General features: G+C 33.1%; 2 protein-coding genes across 2 annotated transcripts; both read right to left on the reverse strand.

Moving 5' to 3' along the window:
• Positions 4964-9485, reverse strand: LOC105162848 (protein YIPF6 homolog). The gene is made up of 3 exons (XM_011081002.2): positions 8814-9485; positions 6222-6296; positions 4964-5389 (listed from the first exon to the last, which is right to left on the reverse strand). Exons 1-3 carry the CDS (start codon positions 9330-9332, stop codon positions 5129-5131), a joined length of 855 nt encoding a protein of 284 aa, XP_011079304.1. The 5' UTR covers positions 9333-9485; the 3' UTR covers positions 4964-5128.
• LOC105162849 (mitochondrial outer membrane protein porin 6) lies at positions 11117-15794 on the reverse strand. Its single transcript, XM_011081004.2, has 7 exons — positions 15638-15794; positions 15107-15198; positions 14441-14508; positions 13896-14006; positions 13647-13730; positions 12419-12627; positions 11117-11685 (listed from the first exon to the last, which is right to left on the reverse strand). Exons 2-7 carry the CDS (start codon positions 15153-15155, stop codon positions 11379-11381), a joined length of 828 nt encoding a protein of 275 aa, XP_011079306.1. The 5' UTR covers positions 15156-15198; positions 15638-15794; the 3' UTR covers positions 11117-11378.

The following is a 24731-nucleotide window of genomic DNA, read 5'->3' on the forward strand; positions in this document are numbered from 1 at the left end:
CTTGTGAGAGCTAAAAAGGTTAAGATGCAATAAATGCATTTGTCGTAAATGTTCATATTTGCTAGTATTTATAGTATATGATACCGTATAGGAGGGTTTCACATGGCGTCATCTGGGCATCCTGGTGTCAGATGATCCAACGACTGTCAAATCGAGTCCCCTTTTCTGGACCCACGAGTTAATACGCGGATCCTGCCCTTTCAGTATAACTTTTAGGAATCGAAGGGCAATTTTATTCTCATCAAGTTCCGAAAACGGGGCGGTTTGAGGGTTTTCCATCCCGTCTTCGGACCTTTGTCATGTTGGACAGATTCATCCTCCATGGCTTGTATAGAAGAATTATGTTTCATCTGTCGTTTTTTGTAATGCATATGTTTCTACTATATTGTCCACATATTTTGAACGACAAAGATGCGTTGCTACACTCATTCAATGTTTCTTGTCGTACCCACTCGACACATATGAAATAATTACCGATGTAAATACTGATATATTTCTCCACGTTCATGATTTTAATTCTTTGATTCTCCTTCGATGCGGAAGAGATCTTATAGCATCTTCAAACTTCAATACTCATCGTTGATTCTAAAATAATTATCTATGCTCATTAAAGATCATGTCTTGTACAGTCCTTTTCTTGTTATTAAATACTCATTAACAAAGCACCCAAATACAAAATAAACAAACAAATTAGTATTTTTTAGAGAGAGATTCTTTGACACATGGGTTTTTAATTCATGTTCAAAATCCTACATGTTTGTTAGGTGATTGATTAATTGTTACGTCTAGTACCTGTATTCAGACATAGTACAGAGGGCATAAAAAAAAAAGTGTTGGAACTGGGAAGAAACAATCAAGGCAGCCAATATGTGGATGTACTCGAATCTAATTTCGTGTAATGAAAACCCGATTTTTTCTGTTGTGTTTTGTCAATTTTTTGAACTGCTGTTTCATATATTTAGCTAAAGAAAAGGTGGATTGCATCCACGCTTTCTAGGATTTGCCCTTATTCTGATTACATCCTTAAATTGAAAATTATAAGTAGATGATTGTTTGATGTTTGTTTTATCTTACATGTAACGATATGATTGAGAGACTGACAAAAAGAGATAGGAGTGAACTGAATTGAGAGAGAGAGAGAGGAGTCGCCACCGGAGCTGGAAATCACCTCTTGCTCCATGTTGTGCTACTATTTTTAATAGAATTTTGTCTCAAGAAAAAATAAAATAAAACCTAGTATAGCTCCTCACCGGCATTTAGAGGGGAGTAAGACATGTGTGAGAAATATTAGAGGATCTCATAAAGACGTTTGAAAGTGCTTTCAGTATTTATAAGGGGGTACCCTCTTCTGATAGGGTTATGCACGTTTTCTCTATTTGCGGGAAAAGTGGATGAAGACCGTTTGGATAAGTTATAATTTGTTCTTATCTTCTATTAGAGGTGCTTTTGAATTCTTATCTTTGAGTTGGGGGATTTTTCATCAGCGAAGACTCCTGACTGTTAGGGAGTACAAACTGTCAAGGAGTCCAAAGCTTTGAGGGGACCTCCCTCGTCTACAAGGAGTCCCAGAGATCCCAACCGTCAGGAAGTCCTAGTTGCCAGGTAGTCCTTCATTACTTACTTTGTCTTGGGAGACTCCTCACCTGTGAGGAGTTCCAATCGGTAGGAAAGGTTCCTCTTAGGGCTGATGTGGTCCAAGGCTGCATAACACATAAGTTGATGAGATGCCACGTAGGAAAGTAGGTTGCCAAGTGGGAGAGTGGGCTGCCACGTGTGTAGACCTTTTGGTCGAATATTATTGGGCTTTAATTATGATCCGAGTAGGGAGATGTCCTGGGCCTCCTCTCTTTGTCAATTTGTTTGTTGGGGGGCACCCGCCAAGGCCGCCTGCCAGGTCCTCTTAGAATGTTACGGGCCTCTCGTTTCTTTCTTTTTTTTAGATCGCTTGAACCTCTTTGGGTCAGCCAATTTTTATGCATGTTACTAATAATGGACCTATTTGGTATATGGAAGTTGTGTAATAAAAATTATTATTCAAATCAAATTTGGCCAAAGCAAACTAATCACATAGCAAGTGTATCATTTTCTCTGAATTAGAACTATACACCAATCACATGATAAGTATATTACACTTGATATATAATTAATTCAAATTCGACCTATTTGAATCAGGATTAAAACTTTTCAAACTATACGTTGATAGATGCAAATAACCCGTACTATAGTTGGTAATTGGTTGGTGCCATTTGATATTCCAAACGTCTGCAGTATTCTACACTGTAAAAGTGTCAAACGCTTGAAAGTAAATCGTCAAAAGTCGCATTAAGTGTTTGTAAACTAATATCCGACAACACTGTAAACATAATACTCTTTTTAACATCTATAATAATATAAAAGATTAATATATAATTTATGCTTTGACTATATATGTAAAAGAAAAAAAAAAAGGGATAATTACATCTCTTCTCCTAAAGTTTGGTGTAATTACACATAGACCTTCTATAGTTTGAAAAATTACATCTAACACCCTTAGAGTTTAATTCTATCTGACAAATAAGTCCATCAGTTACTTGAACTTCACTAATAATATTAATAGAAAAACTGAATGAAAATTTATATTTATCCTCGATTGACATATTACTGACTTATTATAGGTTAAACAATTTTTTCGGACTAAACTACCCTTATAACGGTGAAAATATATCTCCTCACATGCATTAACACGTGCAAACGTATGAGGGTAATTTAATCATAAAAGATTTGTTTGACCTGCAATAAGTCAGTAATGAATCAATTGTATATATAGATTTTTTTGTTTTGATCGTTTTGTTAATATTAGCAAATTAGGTGAACTTTGACTAACAGAGGGATTTATTTGTTAAATGAAAACAAACCCTAGGGATGTTAAATGTAATTTTTCAAACCATAGGTTTATGTGTAATTGCAACAAACCTCAGGGGAGGGGATGCTAATTATCCCAAAGTACGAAATTTATCATTTGCACACAGGAACGATGTGCCACAACGATTAGTACTAATAAATTAAAAACACCAATAGAGTATTAGAGTATAGATATAATTTTCTTATATTAAAAAAGTTACAATGATATTTACGAATCATAAATGAATTTTAAATTAAAATAATTTTGATTATTTAGGTCTTGGGTTCTGACAAACCAGCCAATACACATATACATATATATATAAAGGAAGGTAGAGTCACAAGATCACATTGGTCCCTTGGGGGTGGGGGGTTGGTAAAATCAGAGTGCATTAGAAAGCTGAAGGTACGGCTTCTGTTTCTGATACCAACTTTCTATTAAAAGCCCCCATCCATCATAACACCACACACTCCCACTGCCTGTGCCCCTTTCCCTGTTTCACTTCCAACCCATCCACACCCACTCTCTGAAAATGCGAAGTTATATTTTTTTTAATTTTTTTTTGAAATTCTACTCGCTTTTTTCTAAAATTTTTTATTTATATATGATCCAATTCTATTAGAATTTGAATGAAAAATACTGGTGTTACAAAAAAATTACATAAATTTTTAATTTTGCTCCTCATTTAATATTCTTAAGTATATTTTTGTACTTATAAAGGAATAAATGCGATATATGTATATAGAGTGAGGTGAACATCATTATATTTTTATCTTTATAAGTACAAAATTATTATTTCAGAATGTTAAATGAAAGGTAAAATTAAAAATTTATTTAATTTGCTTGCTAACTTCAGCATTTTTCGTCGAAATTCTAACAAAATGAGGTCAGGTGTAAACAATGAATTTTCGGAGGGGATATAAACGTAATTTTAATTTTTGAAAGAAAATGTAATTTCGTACTTCCAAAATAGGTTTAAATGTAATTAACCCAAAAAGTAATTACGAGACGCAAGATTTATATAGTTTGGAATATTCTAAGACATCTGCAGTCGATGAATATGAATTTCAACAAGGATAGCGTTGAGTGGTTTATGATAAGTAACTCGTCGACTGTCTTGGGAAAGCTCCATACTACGTTGCATTCTTCCTTGCAAAACCCTAGTTTCGCGCAGAATTTGGAACCTCGATTGTTCCACGAAAAGAGGCAGATGAACGAAAACAATATTGAATAGACTGATCAATGCAAGAATGTGACTCCTAAAACAGTGTTGATTGGAACCATCGGTGAGCCGTGGTTCGTACGTCAGACGAAAAACGAGAAACTTGAACAGCATATAGAGATAAGGAAAGAATCTTTTGGAAAGATAAAAAACTTTCAAGGTAAAAATGTATAAACTGTCTAGGTAAGAATGTATGGTGAAGACGACAAACGTGTTAGTAGAGGCCAATCATCGATGCAAGAAAATTGAGTAAGGAGTGGTGTTATTACTGGGACCATTTAGTGAGCTGTGACTCCTAAATGGTGTTGAAATTGGTCCCTTGATGATAGGACATAATTACTACTGCAACACTGTGATTCAGTCCAGCGTACCTTTTCTCTGCAATAATCTCGTCCAAGTTGACTCTGCCCAACTGCAATTCCACTTCATATAATTGAATTTCAAGAGATGTGATTTCAGATGAACCCATAATTAGGTGGATGTGTGTTCCCAAAAAGTTAAAAGAAAAAATAAAAACATAAGAAGAAAAAGGAGTAGTTCTTATTGTTATTTCAATCCAGGCATATTCTTAGTGTGGTTAGATTACTTGTTCTTTATAACTAAACCAATCACGGAGTGAGTGTGATACAGTTATCATGTGATTTGACCACTCTCGCTGAACTGTGTACACTTAGCACAAGACAAGTGTATAATCACTTGCCATATAATAGATTCAAATTCGGTCAAACCCAATCTGAGTTAGAACATACTGGTAAGTATTATTTCAAAAGTACACCTAGTTTGAGTTCCTATATTTAACTGACAGCACAATTCGAGAAACCATTAACAGACCAGCAATGTTCCTTCTCTTTTAACAAATATATTGTGTAAAATTTATATTGCGCAGAATAAAAGATGCAAAAGAAATTCTACTTACAAATCAGAAAAACCAAATCGAGGCAAAATTTCTACTGCAATCAATATGGTGAGCATATCAAAATGCACCTTTGAAGCAAGTGTTGTTATGAAAGTCAGCACTACCGTAATCAGTCGATGGCGATGACGAGGAAACCCACAGATACATACATAAGTAAGACTGGGTAAAGTGCAAGAGCTTTCCTCCTTGGGTTGACGGCAGTACTCATGAATGGATATGCAGCCCAGGAGCTCCATGCTAATGTCACAGCCACCACAACCAGTTTTATGATTACATTACCTACTAACATGCAAATTAAGGCGCCAACGTCAAGAGGGAATAGACAGTAACCTAGAAGACTCAGGCTCTGGAAGAAGATAATCTGGCCACCCTGAAAGATTAACTTGAATCGTCAGCATAGATAGAAAAGGTTTTGATGTCATTTCTTGATAATTTCAAGTGTTTTAAAGTGCTCTAGATCACCCAAATACACGTAAAACCTCCATAAATTAATACTTGATTAATTAGTGACTTATTTAAAATAATATTTTTTTCTCAGTCCCGACTTGGGCCTAAGGTCTAAATTAATAATTTCGATAAATTCATAAGATAATAATTTCCCGAAAAATCCTTATATAAATTTATGGTCCTTTCAATATTATAAATTAATAATTATATAAAATTACGTATTTTAATCTGTCATGGTTGATTTTTGGACACCTTTTAGATGTGGAGCCATGGTTGGTTGGTTTTGATTTGGATTGATAAAATTAGGAATGTTTGATGTTTATATAGTGGTTGATTTCCTCACCATATAAGAACTTGCATTAAGTTTTAACTAATACTACGTACTATGCACAATCAACCTTGTTTTTCTTTTTTAGGGGATGTATTATATTTAATTAGTCACATTTTACATCAACATCATTCAATTTAGTCAATACAATTATATGTTTTATTTCATGAAAAATAATATAGGCTCGTTGAATTGAAAAAAATCTCTTTAAATTAATAAATTATTTATTTATCAATTAATTAATACCTCTTTACATTAATAAAATACGAGGTCCTGACATTATTAATTTATAGAGGTTTTACTTTTATGTGCTAAATCTATAGCAGCAAGGAAAGCCCATGCTCATGGCAAATGTGAGTTTGGACATACATGAATGTGAGTGCATGTGTTCATGTGTGCGAGAGAGGAAGGAGCAAGCGGAAATTACCAGCAGCAAAACATTCAAGGTCAGAATAACAGCTCCTGCTGCTAGCAGTGCAAATGCGACAGCAAAAACTTCAGACTGCAAACCAATTGAAAGTATGAAATTAACAAGAAGAACAGAAAATTTTGCAGGGAAGCAAATATTGGCAGTTTGACATGCATCACAATTTTTCAAGACAACTGCAAAACAGAATTTGCAACTCATTTTTTTGCTAGAGAATAGCATGATTCAACTGCTTTCTTTCCAAACTATCATCAGTCTGCTCTGCTTCAAAGGAAAAAGAAGATGCACAAAGCAGATTATAAATTTCGTTCCATGACTGGAGGACACAATGTCTAGCAAGTTATTGATGCCTAAAAGCTAAATGCATTGGCTAAGAACTCACACGTGTTCTAAATATTAGAATGCAAGAGACATGATGTTTATCTCAAGGGCATAACATGTCTCATATCACCTTATCTGCATCAAGGAATGCACAGAAAGATGGAAAAATGGGTACAAATTAAAGGGAGTAAAGCTTATGCCTTAAAACTCCCACCGAGATACATCAAAACACTATCAATGAGAGTAATGTTGCTAAACAATCCAGCAAAGACATCCAATCATGCCAAAATGATCAAAGACAAGAACATAAAAGATTAATTTCATGTTTGAGAGATGTATTTTGGGACCTTGAATGGGAGTAAGCTGGAATTAATGCCAGGACGAGCCAGTCAGGATAAAGCCTTAACTAATATCTCCTTAACTATGCATGATTCTAATCAGATAAAACTTTGGATAGATTTAGCAATGTGGGAAAGAAATCGTATATGGCTTCACGCACTAGACAAGACACATTGATGTACAACAGTACTTTGTTGAAACAATTACCGATCCATAATTTAAACAAAGGTCCTCATTTTACAGTAATGAAATAAAGAAGGATAACGTAAACCTTTAGTGCGTATTTGACATACACATCTAACGACATTCACGGGTGCCACAAATTCATAGCAGAACTACATGTTACATTGCCTGGTAAAGTATTTAATATTGGATATTTATAATTTAGGAGCCATAGAAGCAGACACTTGTACACTGGAACTGGTCACTTCTATGCATATATTGAAATATATTACTTCAGTCATTTATTATTAGAAAAAAAGTACCTTAATTTATTGTGAGTTATGCATGGCACTCGTACATCAATTGAAACAATGTATTGTTTTATGACATAGTTGATGAAATAAACTAGCACACTTGTGTCTTACTTAACATTATATATAAGACATGCATATATGAGTTTCAATAAATTTACCAATCACACTTACATGTGATAAATAAGAACTAAAATATCATTAATTTGTATGATTTAAAAATTAAATTTATTCTGCACTTACATGTAAAGTTTAATACTCAGGTCAAATAAGTATTTCAATTTTTCTCAACTTTTTTCATCAAATAGTCAATTAAAAGACAAACAAGTAAAAAAGATTATTCATAAAGGCAAATGTTAAATAATACAATAAAACGGAAATGTATGAGTTGTCTAGTATGCATTTTGATATTAAACTAAAACAAGAGTATAATATACAAACAACATAAATTACCAAGGAAGAGCTAACGGCAGTAAATAAAGGAACACTTCTCACAGCAAAATTCGTCCCATTGGACCCATTCATTAAACCATGTTACCAGGTTATCAGGAACCAAGCAACCCATAATCATCAAAATGACAAGCATGATTTCGCTAGCATTCAGCTTCCACATGCTAAATGCTTGGAGTCCATTAGTTTCACGCATATGGATAAACATGTCATGAAACTTAGTATCTAAATTTCATTTGGTCCCGATCATACTTTTGATCAGGAAACGAATCAAACGATGACGATAAAGTTTGAAGAAAGAATACAAAATATCCATGTTTGAAATTGTTACTCCTCTGTATCAAGTCCAAAACTTTTTCTGTACCCCTGTTGCTCCCTTGAATTTTTCATTGGTGGCAAAAAGTTACTTGTGTATCTAAGCTTCGCGGGACATTACCACATTTACTTTGATACAACAGCATCTACAACTGCGCCATTTAAATCAAACAAATCAATATAATCCTTCCCAATCTAACAAAGAGAAGTCACCGAATCTCAGGACACACAGTTGTACAGTACACTTTCACACTTATCCATTATACCCACTTGCTGCTATCGCTTAAAACCGGAAACTTAGACATTATTCCAAGTAAACAGTCCTTGCATAGATTAGTACTTGTGTTGACATCATTCATGCATTTATTGTCCGTAGAACACAAAATTCCAGTAGTAAATATGAACTTCTAGATTAATATAACCTAAGCTATATATAAGGTGCCAAAGATCACCACCTATGTGAATCACCATACATCATGCACAAGAAAAGTCTTTGCAACACAAAACTTCAAGCAAGTTTATCACTTTCAATATAACCTAAGCTATATATAAGGTGCCAAAGATCACACCTATGTGAATCACCATACATCATGCACAAGAAAAGTTTTTGCAACACAAAACTTCAAGCAAGTTTTATCACTTTTAACTCGATATGCATCGCACATCACACCTGAGTGAAAGCAAAACTGCATACCTTCTTAACGGACGCAGACCAAGAGAGAACGAGGCCGAGGAAAACAATGAAGAAAAAGGGTCCCCAGAGATCCCAATCCCTCAACGCCTTCCCCGGATCCTCCCTGAACGGATTGGGGAAAACAACCAACTTCAAATTGCTCACGATCCTGGACAAATCCCGCTTAATGGTATCCCAAACAGGTTCCGTCAGAGTGTTAGGGGCCGGCCCGAACCCAGACCCCGCAATACTGCTGCTGCTGGTGGCGGATCCACGCGGAGGGGGAATCGGGGGCAGGGGAGCAGCGGGGACGGAGGGGGCGGGGGAGAAAACGGGGGTGGGTTTGGGAACGGAAGGCGGAGGGAGATTGGATGGGATGAACGACGGAGGTGGTGGTGGAGTGGAGGACACGGGGATACGTGGAGGGGAAGGCGGCCTGGCGGGGAGGACGGAGGAGGGGTAGGAATTGATGAGATTCTCAATTTCATCAATATCCGATTGGGAACTCGGGTGCAGAGGGACCGTGTCGCTGTTGGACATTATGGGTGAATCTTCCGTTTCTGATGAAATGGGGATTTAGGCCAGACACGGCGGCGCGACGGTGGTTGTGGTGGGAATGGCAGCGGGGGAAGGTAGTGATGAGGGACGTGGTGGAAGAGAGAGGGGTTTTTGTATTGCTTTTAGTTTAAATTTGATTGATTTGTTTTATAAGTTTTCTTTTCCTTTCCCCTGTCTCTCTCTCTCTCTCTCTTCTTACAAGAATTTTTTGCATTTCAAAATATACTATAAATAAAAAAAATATAATAAATACTTTTTTCAAATTTAAAATAAAAATATTAATTAGGTGTGACATGTATATAGTAAATAATAATCTTTTACATATTAAAGCATACTATAAATTTAAAGAACATATTAATTGGACAATTAAATTAATAAAAAACTTTGTAAATTATATTATTTTATCATTATGCTTTATGCTTATTTTATAAACAAAAAAATAGGGATGAGGATACATTATGCTTATTCAGTAATATGAGCAGCGCAGTATGATAATTAAATTGGATACCCAATCAAAGTTCACCAAAATTTAATGAGTTAATCACATCTGCACCCCTTTTCAAAATCTACACTTTACTTTAAACAAAATTTGAAATTACATTACTTCCACCCAAATAATCTTTATTTTATAACTTTATCCCCCTTCCATCATTGTTTGGATAGAAAATATTGATATAAGCTAAAAATAAAATGCATAATTTTTTAAATTTTATTCCTTATTTAATATTTTTATGTATATTATTCTAATTATAGAAAAGATAAATGTAATTATATATATATAATGAGGTTATTATTATTATAGTTTTTCTTATACGTACAAATTTATTACATGAAAATATTTAATGAGTAAAATTAAAAAGTTATGCAATATTTTTTCTTGATATCATCATTTTTCATTAAACTCCTAAAGAAAGAAAATTAAGTGTAAGTAATATATTTTTGGAAGAAATGTAAATATAATTTTGAAACTTATTTGATATCATTAACCATAATTTAATTACATTACACTCCGTTACTAATTACTATTTCAAATTTCCGAAAAGTGTAAAGTTGCTTAAAAAATCCTCTGCTGAAAAGAGTGTAGTAACAGCAGCACATTTGGAAGGGTTGAATGTAGTTTGCTATTCGAACTATGATGATTTTTATATTTAGACATTTAATTTTTTTTTGTATTAACTTATTATCTCGACTTTGTGAAATTTTATATTTTATTATTTATAATTATTTTTTCACCATTTTTTTTTTGTCAAAAGATCACATACAACACACGTATGACATTTAAAGATTATGTGATATAACATTTTTATATTTGCACAACATGTGACATCTTTCAGGCAAAAAAATGGTCATATATAGTAATATGTAAATTTCACAAAATTGAAATGATAAGTTTACACACAAAATAAAAAATTTAGATGAGAAAGTATAAGATAATTCCTATTTGAGTAACCCCATTTTGCTTTATCAGAATATACCAAATCGAGTATGAATGCTAAAAGATCACACTCCCCTTCCTGTTTGGCAACAGACAAAAAGACTAGAATCCAGCTATATAGTCTAAACCACAACTCAGGAAATTGCGATCCAAGAGACCAAAATTCCAAAAACAAAACCAAATTTCCATGACAGTCATTTTTTACTTCGACTCTGTCAAAACCTTGTAATTCCCTACTTAAGTTTCCTTGCAAGATTTGGAATTTACCCCACAAAACATAAAAATAGGCATTTAACATCCTCAGCCTCAGGCAATCAACAACTGAATAGTATACATACCAGTCAAAAGCAGCACTGGCAAATAGAACTCCAACTGGAAAATTTCATTATTGCCTTACTGGCCTGAATTACAACAAATATCCATTTTCATGTAACAAATTCTTTTTGACATTTATCATCATATCAATATGGTCAAAAACGGGTCTGATTTCCCGCACAGATTAATGAAAATTTAAGCCTTCTGGGAAGTTAAAAAATGTACCAAGTTCAAATGGAACTCATGAAAGTAGAAGCCCAGCAGAGGTGACAGCATATTCAGGGTTTGAGAGCAATGGAAAGGCCAAACTTTGGAGCTTGGTTGACGGCCTTTGTGTCGTACTCTGCTGAAAATGTTGCAATTGAATTAGGCCTCCATTGCCGTTGGCTCAGTACAGCAACCTTTCCGTTGTCTGAGAATCTGGTTTTCACTAACGTGAGAGGATCAACCTTGTGGACGCTTCCAATGCTGAAGCTATTCTCGAAACCAGATAATCTGTGGGTCATCTCGGCAGCAACCTCTGTTCCAGTCAACGGGTTAACCAAATGCGCATACGAAGCCTTCACCGTTTGTCCCTTGTCAGTCCTATGCAAATGAAAAGTTTATTTCAGAATATAGGAAAAAAATAATTCTCTTCCAGGTTTCTAACTGAAGGATAAACAGAATGATGCTACACAAACTTACTGCTTTAAAACCTGAAGATGAATATTAATTATCAAAATTTCCAGCTAAATTAGTTCGTACGGGGTGGGAAAACTTTGCTCAAATATTATTTTTAATCTAAATTTGACTAGAACTTGAAGATGAAAAGGAGATCAGTTTTCCAGTTATTGACAAAAAGAAAGTTCCAAAACTTAAAATCCCGTCAGTCCATCACTACCCTTACTGACATCAACTTTTGCTATTCAAATTGAACTCATCACTGTCATAAACCAAATCAAATTATATACATTATGCCTAAGATAGGCCACATCAGGACCTACCTGGTTCGATTTTCAGAATTAATATTCAGCACCTTGTTCACATTTTAATGGGTTAGCAAGACAACATGTTAAGCTATGCAATTTTGTTACATATCATATGATTAAACCCTTGGCTTAACTTCAGAGGTACACACATCAGAAGTTTACTCATACTAAACTTATTTAGCTGTGCCTATTAATGCATTTTATTGCTATGCCAAATGCTGATCCAAAGCATATTGGTAGCGATATCAAACATTTCTAAGAATAATTTTCGTGTATTACCTCCAAAGGTAATTAGAGAAAGCTAAACAAGCATAAACGGGATGCTGGACAAAATAGAGACTGTGACATACAACATAAGGGCTGCAGAAAAGTCTGGCGTGCTGAAACTTATTCCAGCATTGCACTTGGTAAAAGATGAAGAGGAGGTATCAAATCCGATTTCACCACCAATAGCTACATCCTTGGAGCCAATTGCTGCAGCAACCTCCAGAAGGGGACTTGGATTCAGCCCAATACTGGAATTGATGGCAGCATGATGATGGAGATAATGCACATCAAGCTGTAAAAACATGAAATATTAGCAAAAGATCTCAAGTGATTCGATGTATTAGTTAATTTCTCAAGCATATTATGTAAATTCAATAAACACTCAGTTCATAAATTTACTGCTTGCAGGAACAGATAAACTAGGAAAGCAGGATCAATTTTATCTTTTATTTTTTCTTGACCATAAAGGGCATACAAGAAGATGTTAAGTTCAGAATCATCTAATGTCTTGCAAAGTTCAGCATTGCATTTTGCAAACCCCCACAGAAATCATATTATTATCTACAATAACTCAAATACTTTAATAAACTCCCAGTCTACTAAAGTATATGATATTACACAGCACCTGAGCAGAAGAAATTAACTAATCCAGCTCCCTCCAGAGTTTGTGTGTCTACAGGACAGAGTACATTTCGCTAAATCATAACGCTCATGTATTTTTGGCAGCAGGTGCTCCCAATTTGTTAAAAGGTACTAGGTGAACAAGGTAACCCGGAACAAATGTTAAAGCCATCTCCAGAAAATGCTAGTAGTCAAAACATTGAAGTTCTTCCACAGATAAATTTCACAGAGAAGAGATAAATCTGCAATACTTTGAACTCCAGATGGAAGGCTGACGTTATCTAGCAGCAAAAAAGTTGTTATGCAATTTTTTTATTCAAAACTTAAGTCACCATGATAAAGGATGTCGAATACTCAGGAGATTCAGATGGCATAGGAAGGCTTTCTCACCCTTCTTACATCAAGACAACTCCAGCAATTTATTAAAGGGAAAAAGAAAAGGAAGGTAGACAAATGGATCAGAATTTTAGAAAGTTACTAGCAATTCACTAGAGAAAACTCTCTATTCATTGGGGAGGTAGCCCCACTCCTTTTCTTGTGCATCAGAAACAATTCCATTAATGAGTGTCCATTGTCAGTTATCTATTTTCTAACTCAGAGAGCCTTAAATTTAAAAGCACCAACTTCACCGGCCATGCACAAGAAAAGCATCTTTAAGTTTTTGAATTGCAGATATAAGAAATCTAGTACCTTGCCAGACTTGTGATCAGGAACATTGAAGCTTATTGCTGCTTTTGTTCCAGGCACCACGTCACATGTCACCTTGGTGGATATCTGTAATGGAGGATTTCAGAATCTAGCTTGTATCAGAAGGCTAGACAAAGAAATAAAGAAATTTTGCTGGAAGTTCACTGACAAACGTAAATAAATTTCTCAATAAATATTACAACTATACCAAAAAATCTATATAGCTACTCAAATTCAGTCAGCCCTTCTTACATTAGAATAGGTATCAACTTTAACATCAACAGTGGCTTTTCCACTTCTGTACTGAGTACTTATGTCACCAACAAAGATTTGATCCTTCTTTATCCCGGTAGCTGTAAGTCCCTGTCAAAAGGATAAACAAGAATTACTATTCTTGAGCTGTATAGATTTTTGCATTTCCAAGAGTGGTTTAGCATAATTTCTCCAAGCAACTGGCCAAAATTAAGGTCCAAACCAAAAAGAATAAGTTAAAGAAATAAAGTTAGTTGATATAACTCTGCATACATTTTTCATGTCTTAGCATGCAATATAATACAATTAAAAGTCAGATCTATCATTTCTAGCTTTTAGTCCATATTGGGTTTGCTCAACAGAAAATGAAATATTATCCTTTTCTTTAACCATTTGATACCAGAGCAACTTAAATACAGCAGAAACCCAATACAAAGTTCATGTCAAATAAATTGCTTCACAACAGAGGGGGGTCATAGTAAACAATTTAATTAACAGCTCTATAGTTCATAATAAACATATGAAAGTGCATAATATTATAATACCATTCCAGTAGAGCTTGGAATTGAGAGGGAGAACTTCTGATCATAATTGTAATCTTTACTCAAAAGATCTGCATACAAAATAAGCAATTATAAATAAAAGTACAAGGGTATATAATTTGACAATATCAAAATACATAATCAGGTATGCTGAAACATGCAATAACAGAAACAACCCAGCATCTTCAAATACTAATAGTGTCGGAGATAGTGCTTGACCAAAAGAAATGACCAACATGTAGGTACTAGCTCTCTTCTTAATCAACTTGCATTTGCGAATTACACAAGCAATAACATCAGAATTAAAATTGCAGCACATTACTGATATCATAGACATAGGCTCTTCCCCTCTCTGACTTGAATAAATATGATCAAGACATCATATAATCTCGAACTTACTAAACCCAACACATTTAGCTGTGTTCTTGAAGTTATCAATCATTAGCTAACCAAATTCTCTGGAATATAATAATAGCAATAGATACATCTTTACGGAGTATTATATATAGCATAGCATAATCAATACACAAATGAACCATCAAGAAAATGAACATTAAACACTCAGATATTCAAATAAACCTAAAAGGCAATCTTAACGTCAAGGAAGAGTCAGAAAACCAGTGCAATTTGTAATTAATCCAACACAGAAGTACCCCATTAGAAGTTTACCTCTTGCACGCCTGCCAATTTCTGAAAATGGAGCTGCACCGTTGGCCATTGCCTTTTGTTTTTCACAAAAAATGACAGGTTCAGGTCAAATTCTGCGAAACAACAAGTACCACAACATTATCGCTTCCACGGACACATATACACAAATTTTCTCACCAGAAATAAAAATTAAGAAATGACAAATAAAAAACACAGACACATACAAGAAATCAAGCGAAAGCATGAACTCGACAAGATTAAAAGCCGCCTATGGCCAATATTGCACTTTTAACACTTTCAAGCGAGATTCAACTCTATCGAGAATAATCCACACTAGTCAAAACCAAAAAGAGAAATTTAGACTTATTACCTCAAATATTTCTCGGACAAACGCAAACCAGAGTGCATTAGCATCAATTAACTAAGTAGCATAGATTGAAAAACAACTAAATGTCGGTTTAAACACACATACAAATGCGTATACAACAACTATTTAATCGGTGCACGCGCATTCTGAACGAATCTAAAAGCGGCGGAGGAAAGAGTTCTTACCGGCGGAAGCGATGATCGCCGACAGGCAGCGACCAGAGGCGACGACGACGTTTACTGTTGAATGTATGCGAACTTTGGGAAGAGCGAGAGTCGAGGGTTTTAGGAGGAGCTTAAAGAAACCAAAGGCCAGCAGTTGAGCGATAGTGAGAGAAAATGATAAAGTAACCGGGCTATGTGATTGAAGTTGGATCAACCCTGGATGTGTATTGGGCTGTGATTGTATTCAGTACTCCGATCATGGTGAAGTTTGATATTTTGTACTGCCGTTTTTGCCCTTCGAAGTTGTGGGCTCATATTTGGGCCTAATGTGTGGGCCAATTGTATGCCCAATATGGGGAGGTGTTGGGCCACAAATAGGTGCTAGCCTATTTCAACGTGTGGCCATTGAATTTCCGAATAAGAACACCGTCACCTTAGAGTTTGGTGTAATTATATATAAGTTCTCAATTTTTATGGATTGAAAAATTATATTTAATAATTTTAATATTTATTTTTATTTAATAAATAATTTTTTTTATTAATAAAAAATTTATTGACTTTGCTGATATTGATAAAAAAGTTAATAATAATCTATATTTACTACTTATTGACTTATTACTAACTTATTATAGGTCAAACAAATATTTTTACGAAACTGTCCTTATATACCTACACATGTTACTATATATAAGGAGATATATTTTCAACTTTATAAGGATGGTTTGGTTAGAAAAATATTTGTTTGACTTGCTATAAGTTAATAAAAAATCAAACAAAGTAAATATATATTTTTATCCAATTTTTTTGCTGATATAATCAAATTTAATTAATTTGACTAATAAAAAAATATATTTATTAGACAAAAATAAATATCAGGAGGGCTAGATATAATTTATGAAATCACAGAAAATCTATATGTAACTATACCAAAGTTTAAGAGAAGACAGTGTAATTATCTCTTAAATTTTTTTTCTTATACAAATTGAGATCAAAATATTAGACAGTCTTGACCATATTACTTCAGCAGAATATAGATTCAATGGTAATTAATATGATAAGATTTACATTTGGGATAATTACACTCCCCTCCCCTGAGATTTGGTATAATTATACATAAATTTTTGTTGTTTAAAAATTATATTTGGTATCCCTAAAATTTGCTTCCGTCTAACAGATAGGTACATCCGTTAGTCAAAATTCACTGAATTTGCTAATATTAACAAAAAAGTGAATGAAAATTGATATTGCCATTGATTGACTTTTTACTGACTTATTGCAGGTCAAATAATTTTTTTCCGACTAAACTACCCTTATAACGGTGAGATATAACTTATCACATGCATTAACGCATAAAGACGTATGGGGTAATTTGATTATAAATAGATTTATTTTACCTACAATAAATCAGTAATAAGTCAATTAGGGGTAATATAGATTTTTTTTCGATATTTGTGTTAATATCAGCAAATTCGGTGAATTTTGACTAATGGAGGGACTTATTTGTTAAACAGAAGCAAACTTCAAGGGTGTTAAATGTAATTTTTTAAATCACAAAAAATTTATATATAATTACACCAAACCTCAAATCAAGAGAGTGTGATTATCTCTTTACATTATTGGACATTTTACGCTCACTTCATATAGAAAAAATTTCGTATGCACCAATGTAAAAAAAGAAAAGAAAATGTTGAATTTTCAAACACTCTCATTTAATTTAATTTCAGCTACAAGTTGATAAGAATTTCAAAATAAGTTTTGCAAAAATCCTCAATAGAGAGGAGAATTATTTAATATTAATATTTTAACGCATCTTCATCACGTGCAGACCCTATGCATGAAATATAGATATATTTATAAATGGGTGGTGACGATATTCCAACTGAGGACTTCTTGTTTTGGCCTGAATCTAATATTGTGTTGTATGATTACCTCATTTAAAAATTTAAGTTGTTAGGAAAAAAAATTATTTAATATTAATATCTTAATAATTAATTTTATATTTTCCTACTTTTTTAGTTTCAATAAGGAGAAGACATTTTTTGTATTTTTTTTTCAAAAAGATAATGTCGGCGTTTGTTTGTTATTTTTAATTGAAAAAAAATACAATTTTAGTCTTGTAAGTTAGGGAGTGGCAAGTTTGATCCTGTTCAAGTTAGGGAGTGGTAAGTCTTGTAAGTTATGGTAACTTTAGTCCTTTCGAGCTGATTTGACCTTAAAATTTCATGTCATTAGCCATATCAACATTTAATGGGGCTTTCGGTAAATTTGATGACGTGATAGTCTAAGTTATAATTTTTAATTGCAATTTTGTCATGTATCTATATGAGATTAGTAATTTGGTCCTATAACTTTGGATACAACAATTTTAGTCCCCTATTTTTCAAAATAGTAGGAATTTTGGTCCTTAAACCCAATTCATGACTATTTTAATTTTTTATGATAAAAGTTCAATACTCCTATCAATTGCTCATAATTAGGCTCAACAGATTTTCAAAATAAAATTAAGCCTCTATACACTTCATAATTTGGTTTGACCACTTGTCATTGGTTCTAAGCCCTCGAGTTTACATACTTCATCCAACCACATAGATAGTTCGCAGGCACTATGTAGTGAGACGTCTACAATAAATCAAGATTCAGGATAGGATAACACTAAAGAGAGATTGAAAGGGTAAATTTCTGAAACGCTATAGTTCTTAATATTATGATAAAAGGAACTAATTGAAAAGAACTTGAGCCGGATACATCAATGTTCTCTCAAGATTTAATAGAGATCCACAAGACAATTAAAGACTATGAACATAAATTAATTCATATACCAATAAAAAGAGAACTCTTAAATCAAAAGATGGACATATCTCTCCTTGCTGGTGTTCTACCTGGATTTCGGTGGATTGTAGACATTTCATCATATTTATTGTTGTTTGTTGCTGAAAAAGCCAAATACTTGTGAACCATCGTCGTAATGTGATTGAAAAAAACTCGTAAAACCAAGGGTTTGGAATACCTAATGGCAAGTTAGTCTAACCAAGGCAAGAAGTCTTTCATCGAGACTTAATTTATAGCATGTTGGATCTTATTAAAAACATGTGATATCACTATTGAACCTTTACCACTAAAGACTAAAATTGCTACTATTTTCAAAGATAGAGGATAAAAATCACTACTTCCAAAGTTAGACGATCAAAATTATCGACCCCTTAAAGATATAGGATTAAAAATACAATTAAAAATTATAACTTGGACTGTTATATCATCAAACTCATAGGAACCCCTAATTCAAGTGCTGACATGGCTGATGATGTGGAATTTTCTGGCCGATTAAACTAAAATTATCATAAATTTTAAAATTATAAGATCAAAATATTTTTTTAATTTGAATAGGATCAAAATTGCGCAGTGTTGTTGACTGCTGTAGGAATTGATCCCAATAATGAATTCTTTCCTTTGTGTTATGCTGTGGTTGGGGGGGGGGGAAGTAGTCAATTTGTTTAGTAAGCTTTTTAGTAGTGGAAAAACATTCACAATTTACATTTGCACTGCACGTTAGGAGAAACACTAGATTACAAAGTGCTAAACCAATTTTTGATGAACTAATAGCTCAACCAATAAGTTTAGTATATATGTTCTAAATTTTTGTGGTTTATAGATAATTGCAACTGATTGTAGCCACATTGTAGGCTAAGAATACTGCAAGATCCAACTTGGGCTTCAACCCTTCTAGAAGGATACCACCAATGCCAACTAATCTTCCAAACCCTGCACCAATACCCCCAGCTAGAGGAGGTGTTACCATCAGATCACCAGTTCCTTTTGTAAGAGGCCGTCCAAGAGTTGCAGTTTCAATTTCAACACAGAAAATAGCACCCCTTCAACACAAGTTTAACACTACAAAAAAGGTGATTTGGGGTGGGTCTAGGAACGATTTTGAATTGAAGAGATTAATTTAAATCGAATTTTGGAACGGTTCACATTCCATCGTAATAGACGGCGTTATAAATATTTTGGAATGGTTGGTAAAGGACCATTTCACACTAGAACAAATATTGTAACACACTGCCAATGGCCGTTCCTATTTTTGAAATCGAATATTAAAAGGTATTTATTCAATTGAAACGCATTGGAATAATTTTGGAATTGTTATGTATTGTAATTGTGGTTTTCGGTAATAGTAATCCTAATGCCTAATTTTTGGATTGGTATGTATTTGACCCGGTGGATGTATTTTGGAATGGTATGTGGGATTGTATTGTGGTTCAGATTTGATATACTTTAAGACACTTTTTTTTTTCTTTTTTTGGAACAGTCTCTGGCAACTGTTTTAGGAATTATTTTTGAATCACAATTTGGTGCTTGAACTAGTTTACGTTGCAATACATTCAGGAATGGTAAAGTATATATAGCATTATTTAATATTTGTATTATTTTGTTTACAATTACTAAACCCATTCCTAATTTTTTATTTTTTAATAAAATTTATGTTAATAATTTAATTTATATATTTAATAAATTTTAATAAATAATATAATTTATATATTTTAGTAAATAATAAATTTAATTTAATAAACTTTAATTAATTAAATAAATATAAAATACTGGAATGTAATAAATATTAATAATACAAAATATTATCCAATTATAAAATTTAATCAAAATTTAAAACCTAATCTAAACCCTCCTTGTTAGCATCCATATCCCCATCGTTAGGCAGCAAGGGGTCTGTCAGAGACTGTGCTGGGCGGTATGGAGGCGGTAGGCTGTGACAGTCCTGTAGTGGACGAGGTTGCCCTCATTTCCCGCATCATGGCCATCATGTCGATCATCTTCTTCTCCAGCCAGCCGATGTGGTCCTCCATTGCCGGGTTTGGTTGTGGCGTTGGCGGTATCGATGGGGGTGGCGACAATGATTTGTAGGTTTAGCTGGAGACGTGGGTTTCAGAACCAAGGCCGAATATACGGTCCTTGTTTTTGCCCTCGACTACTGCCTGCCACATCTGATGCTCGGTCATCTCTACTAAAACTCCGATTCGATCGATCGAGTATTGTGGTCCTCGGCTGTGGGCTGAGTTTGATGATCCTTCATCAGCTTCTGGAACATCTCTTGCAAAACAAACAAAATTATTAGAGTTTTACCCCAAAATAATTTTAAAAAAATTAAATAACTAATTAACTTACCGCCACATCAGCAGCCCTCTGCCCATTCCAGCCACTGTCCGCCTTCTTCTTGTAGCATCTGGCAAAAAGTTTCATTTGCTTGGGCGACCGACGGACTCTGCCTCCTATAGAAATTTTAATCAGCTAGCATCATATTTATAAAATCATGATGAAACTTTGAAGAAGAAAACATAACGTACTTACTGTCTTCCTCTTGTGCATACCGACAGATGATGATCTCTCGGGGCACACACTAGAGGACGTCGAGAGATTTGACGAGTGGTTCGCCTTATTCTTCGCGGACTCCTCTTGGAAGTCCGCACTAGACCAGTATGCCTGAAGTTGGAGCCAGACCTTGTTGGCCAGCTAAAGTAGCTTGACTAGGCTCGCCGGGGCAACGGAGAACTTCTTCCTGTCCACATGTGGAAGATCGAAAACATGGACTCTTCGTCATATTCCCACCAATAGGTCATCCACATCTCCAAAATTAAAAAAAAAAAGCATTAGTAAAAAATAATTTAGATTATAATATAATACCAAATTGAGTATTAAGGTACATTACCTTCATAGATTCAAACCAGAAATGTTGGTACTTTGCCGGCATCTGCCTCAAATATGCCCATGGGTGGGGATAAGGTCCTTGCACCACCGCATTGATGTGCTCATGGAAGCGGCGGTCAGACCTTAAAGGACATGTTAATTATTGATTTTTCAGATAAAATGATACTAAAAAATATTCCTAAACAAATTTACCTCGCGTCACCAAGGCTGATATACTAGCGTGCTGATGGTTGCGGGATTGGTGGTGGAGCAGTTCATGGACTAGCAGGATCAATCGCTGGTATGGCAGATGGTTGCCCGGCCTCCTTAGCTATCGGTGCCGCACTAGATGGTCCAGCATCATCTGGCGTCTGTGGGGTTGGCTGAGGGTTCGACAATCAGATGGTGGGGATAATCGAAAGACTACTTCTCTAGGCTGGGAAGCATCAAACGACGCGGATGGAAGTGGCAAGCAACAACCATGACCACGACCACAACCACAGCCACAACTACGACCACAATCACGTGGTACAGGAGGCATACCGCTAGACATAATATATACAAATTATTGAGAAGTATTAGTTTTTGTAATTGTTGAAAAAATTATCCTAATTCAATGATTAATAAAAAGAATATACGAAGTCTTATACATTGAAAATATTATCATGAAGTTATGATTATTATACTCATTAATTATTTAAAAATATATAGTTCCTTGAAGCACATATACAAACGGGTCAAGCATTGGTTTAAGCTTTTTTAGCCTATCACCTGAACTTTTTGTTATAGTACTAGTTTTATTCACTTATTTCTATCAAAATTGTCTTTTGTTGACAGATGAAAAGGATAAACCTCACTAGTTTTACTATAAAAAAATTCACTTGATGTGCTAAAGAAGCTTAAAGTAATGTGTGATTTGTTTGTACGTGAGCACAAAGGAACTAAATATTTAAATAATTAATAATTATTGAAAATATTATCCTCATTGTGGTCATTGTAACGATTATGTAAATATATTTTAATTTAAAATATTATCCTAATATTATTATTGTTGACATTATTATGTAAATAATAATATAATTAAATATTATCCTAATATTATTATTGTTGACATTATTATGTAAATAATAATATAATTAAAACTATTAGCCTTATAATTAGTGATTATTAATATTATTATGTAAATAATAAAATTATTGTAAATATTAATTTGTCTAAGGTTGTGATTATTGATATTATTACGTAAATAATGATATTATTAGAAATATTAATTAGTCTAAGGTTGTGATTATTGATATTGTTATTTAAATAATATTATTATTGAAAATATTAATTAGTCTAAGGTTGTGACTATTGATGTTGTTATGTAAATAATATTATAGGGAATTATTAGCCTCATGTTATGATTATTGATATTATCACATAATAATGTTATTATTTATATATAATATTTATCTAATTTTATGATTATTGATATTATTATGTAAATAATATTATTATTGGAATTATTAGCCTCATTTTTATGATTATTGTAATTATTATGTTATTAATATCCAGTATGCTAAAATGTGTACTAAATTCATTAATTTCCTAAATAATTACACAAATTTCACAATAATTTACAGAAATTACACAATAATTGCTAAAATAACACAATTACACAGTAATTACCAACATTTTAAAAAATTACACAATTAAGCAATTATTACCAATAATTGCTGAAATTACATAATTATACAAAAATTACACAATAATTGACTAAGTTACACAATTATTACAATAATTACAGAATAATGCCTAAATTACACAATTATTATAATAATTTCACAAAAGTTACACAATAATTGCCTAAATTACACAATTATCTCTTGTGACAAATTACAGAAAGTACACAAAAAATACAGAAAAATATTATAATTTTCAGAAATATATTTTAATTTAAAAAACATAGTTTAATTTTAGAAAACATATAGTTTAATTTTCAGAAATATATTTTAATTTCATAAAAATATAGTTTAATTTCAAAAAAATATTTTAATTTTATGATATATATATTTCAAATAAAAAACAAAATATAAAGGAAAAACGTCCCAGATATGTTAATGGTCAGAGAAAAGTAGACCATAAATTAATATAGACAATTGAAAACATATAATTTTTTGAATTAAATTGATACATGTTTGGAAGATCAACTATATTTGTTTATATAAGATTGTTAGTCTTACATAGATGTAAGTAACATCTTATACTATTATACTGGATCGCTTAATTAGACCGTCAAAAGTTTTAATTGGGGATATGATTAAATTGACAAAATATTACCTTCAATGAAGTTTTGAATATTTTTGTTATACGGATACTGAGATATCATATTTGATACAATCAGCGAGGTTAAAATCGTTGCAACTGTCCATCAGAATATGTTATTTTACATCAGACCACTAATCTGTTCACATATGTAAAGTCTTGTTATGTGTTTAAGTTTGAATTAATCAGGGTCCCGGATGTTGAGATATCATAACCGAAAAGTGAAAGAATTTTTTTGTTATATTTAGGAACGATTTGTTACTCCTTTAGGAACGGTTTTATTTATATTCATTTTAGAAACGCATAATTTTTACATTTATGCATGGTTTTCTTTAAAACTCGTCTTAGGAACGGTCAACTATTTAAAAATCGTTCCTATGTGTGATTTTTTCTCCATTTTTCATTTGGCGTGAAATTAAATTTGTTTGAAACTACTTTAGGAACAATCAATGTATATTAACCGTTCCTATATTTTGAATTTTTCTCCTTTTTTTGTAGGATGTTATAATATATTTAGGCATAATTTTTATTTTTTTTGGCCATTCCTATTTGAAATTTAATATTATTAACGAAAATTAAGGAATTGTTACATTTAGGCACGGTTTTAGCTATGACTGTTCCTTTAGTAACAATGTATGAACGGTCTGGTTTACATGAGAACATTCCAAATTTGAGCAATTTTTTTTTTGAATTTTTTTTTGTAAATTTTCTTAAAGAATAATTATAAAAATATTTGATCAGTAATTTTTACAAATATTTGATTACAAAAACAATGAACTTTCAATGATAAATATTCTCTTTTTCAGTCTCGTAATCCTCGTCAAAATTATCTTCGTCAGATTCGTCATCAGATTCATCATTCGTGGTTGGGGATGTACTTGCTCCTTGTTGATTATCAATAAAAAAACTCAACGACAATTGTATACCATTTGGGTCATGCAGTTCATAATTATGGTTGTCCGTCAAAACTTGTTGAGTAGGTATTGTCTCCTTTTCTTGAAATACAACTTCAGTCCATCGAGAGTCATCAATGACTCTTTTGGCTTTTGTTTTGCAGATAGCCATCCAGTCCGCTTTGTTTTTCTTAATGCTAGGATACTCCGTGTATTAGACT

Source organism: Sesamum indicum, linkage group LG5 (genome assembly GCF_000512975.1).
Source record: "Sesamum indicum cultivar Zhongzhi No. 13 linkage group LG5, S_indicum_v1.0, whole genome shotgun sequence".
In the NCBI taxonomy this organism is placed as follows: Eukaryota; Viridiplantae; Streptophyta; class Magnoliopsida; order Lamiales; family Pedaliaceae; genus Sesamum; species Sesamum indicum.

What these genes read in the sequence shown, in the direction of transcription:
- LOC105162848 (XM_011081002.2), bottom strand. Translation starts at nt 9,332, where the DNA reads ATGTCCAACAGCGACACGGTCCCTCTGCACCCGAGTTCCCAATCGGAT. An exon ending in GGTCTGCGTCCGTTAAGAAG is followed by an intron (nt 6,297 to 8,813) that starts GTATGCAGTTTT and finishes ATTGGTTTGCAG; the next exon opens with TCTGAAGTTTTTGCTGTCGC. An exon ending in CCTTGAATGTTTTGCTGCTG is followed by an intron (nt 5,390 to 6,221) that starts GTAATTTCCGCT and finishes TTAATCTTTCAG; the next exon opens with GGTGGCCAGATTATCTTCTT.
- LOC105162849 (XM_011081004.2), bottom strand. Translation starts at nt 15,155, where the DNA reads ATGGCCAACGGTGCAGCTCCATTTTCAGAAATTGGCAGGCGTGCAAGA. An exon ending in AATTGGCAGGCGTGCAAGAG is followed by an intron (nt 14,509 to 15,106) that starts GTAAACTTCTAA and finishes TTTTGTATGCAG; the next exon opens with ATCTTTTGAGTAAAGATTAC. An exon ending in CTGATCACAAGTCTGGCAAG is followed by an intron (nt 12,628 to 13,646) that starts GTACTAGATTTC and finishes ATGTTTTTACAG; the next exon opens with CTTGATGTGCATTATCTCCA.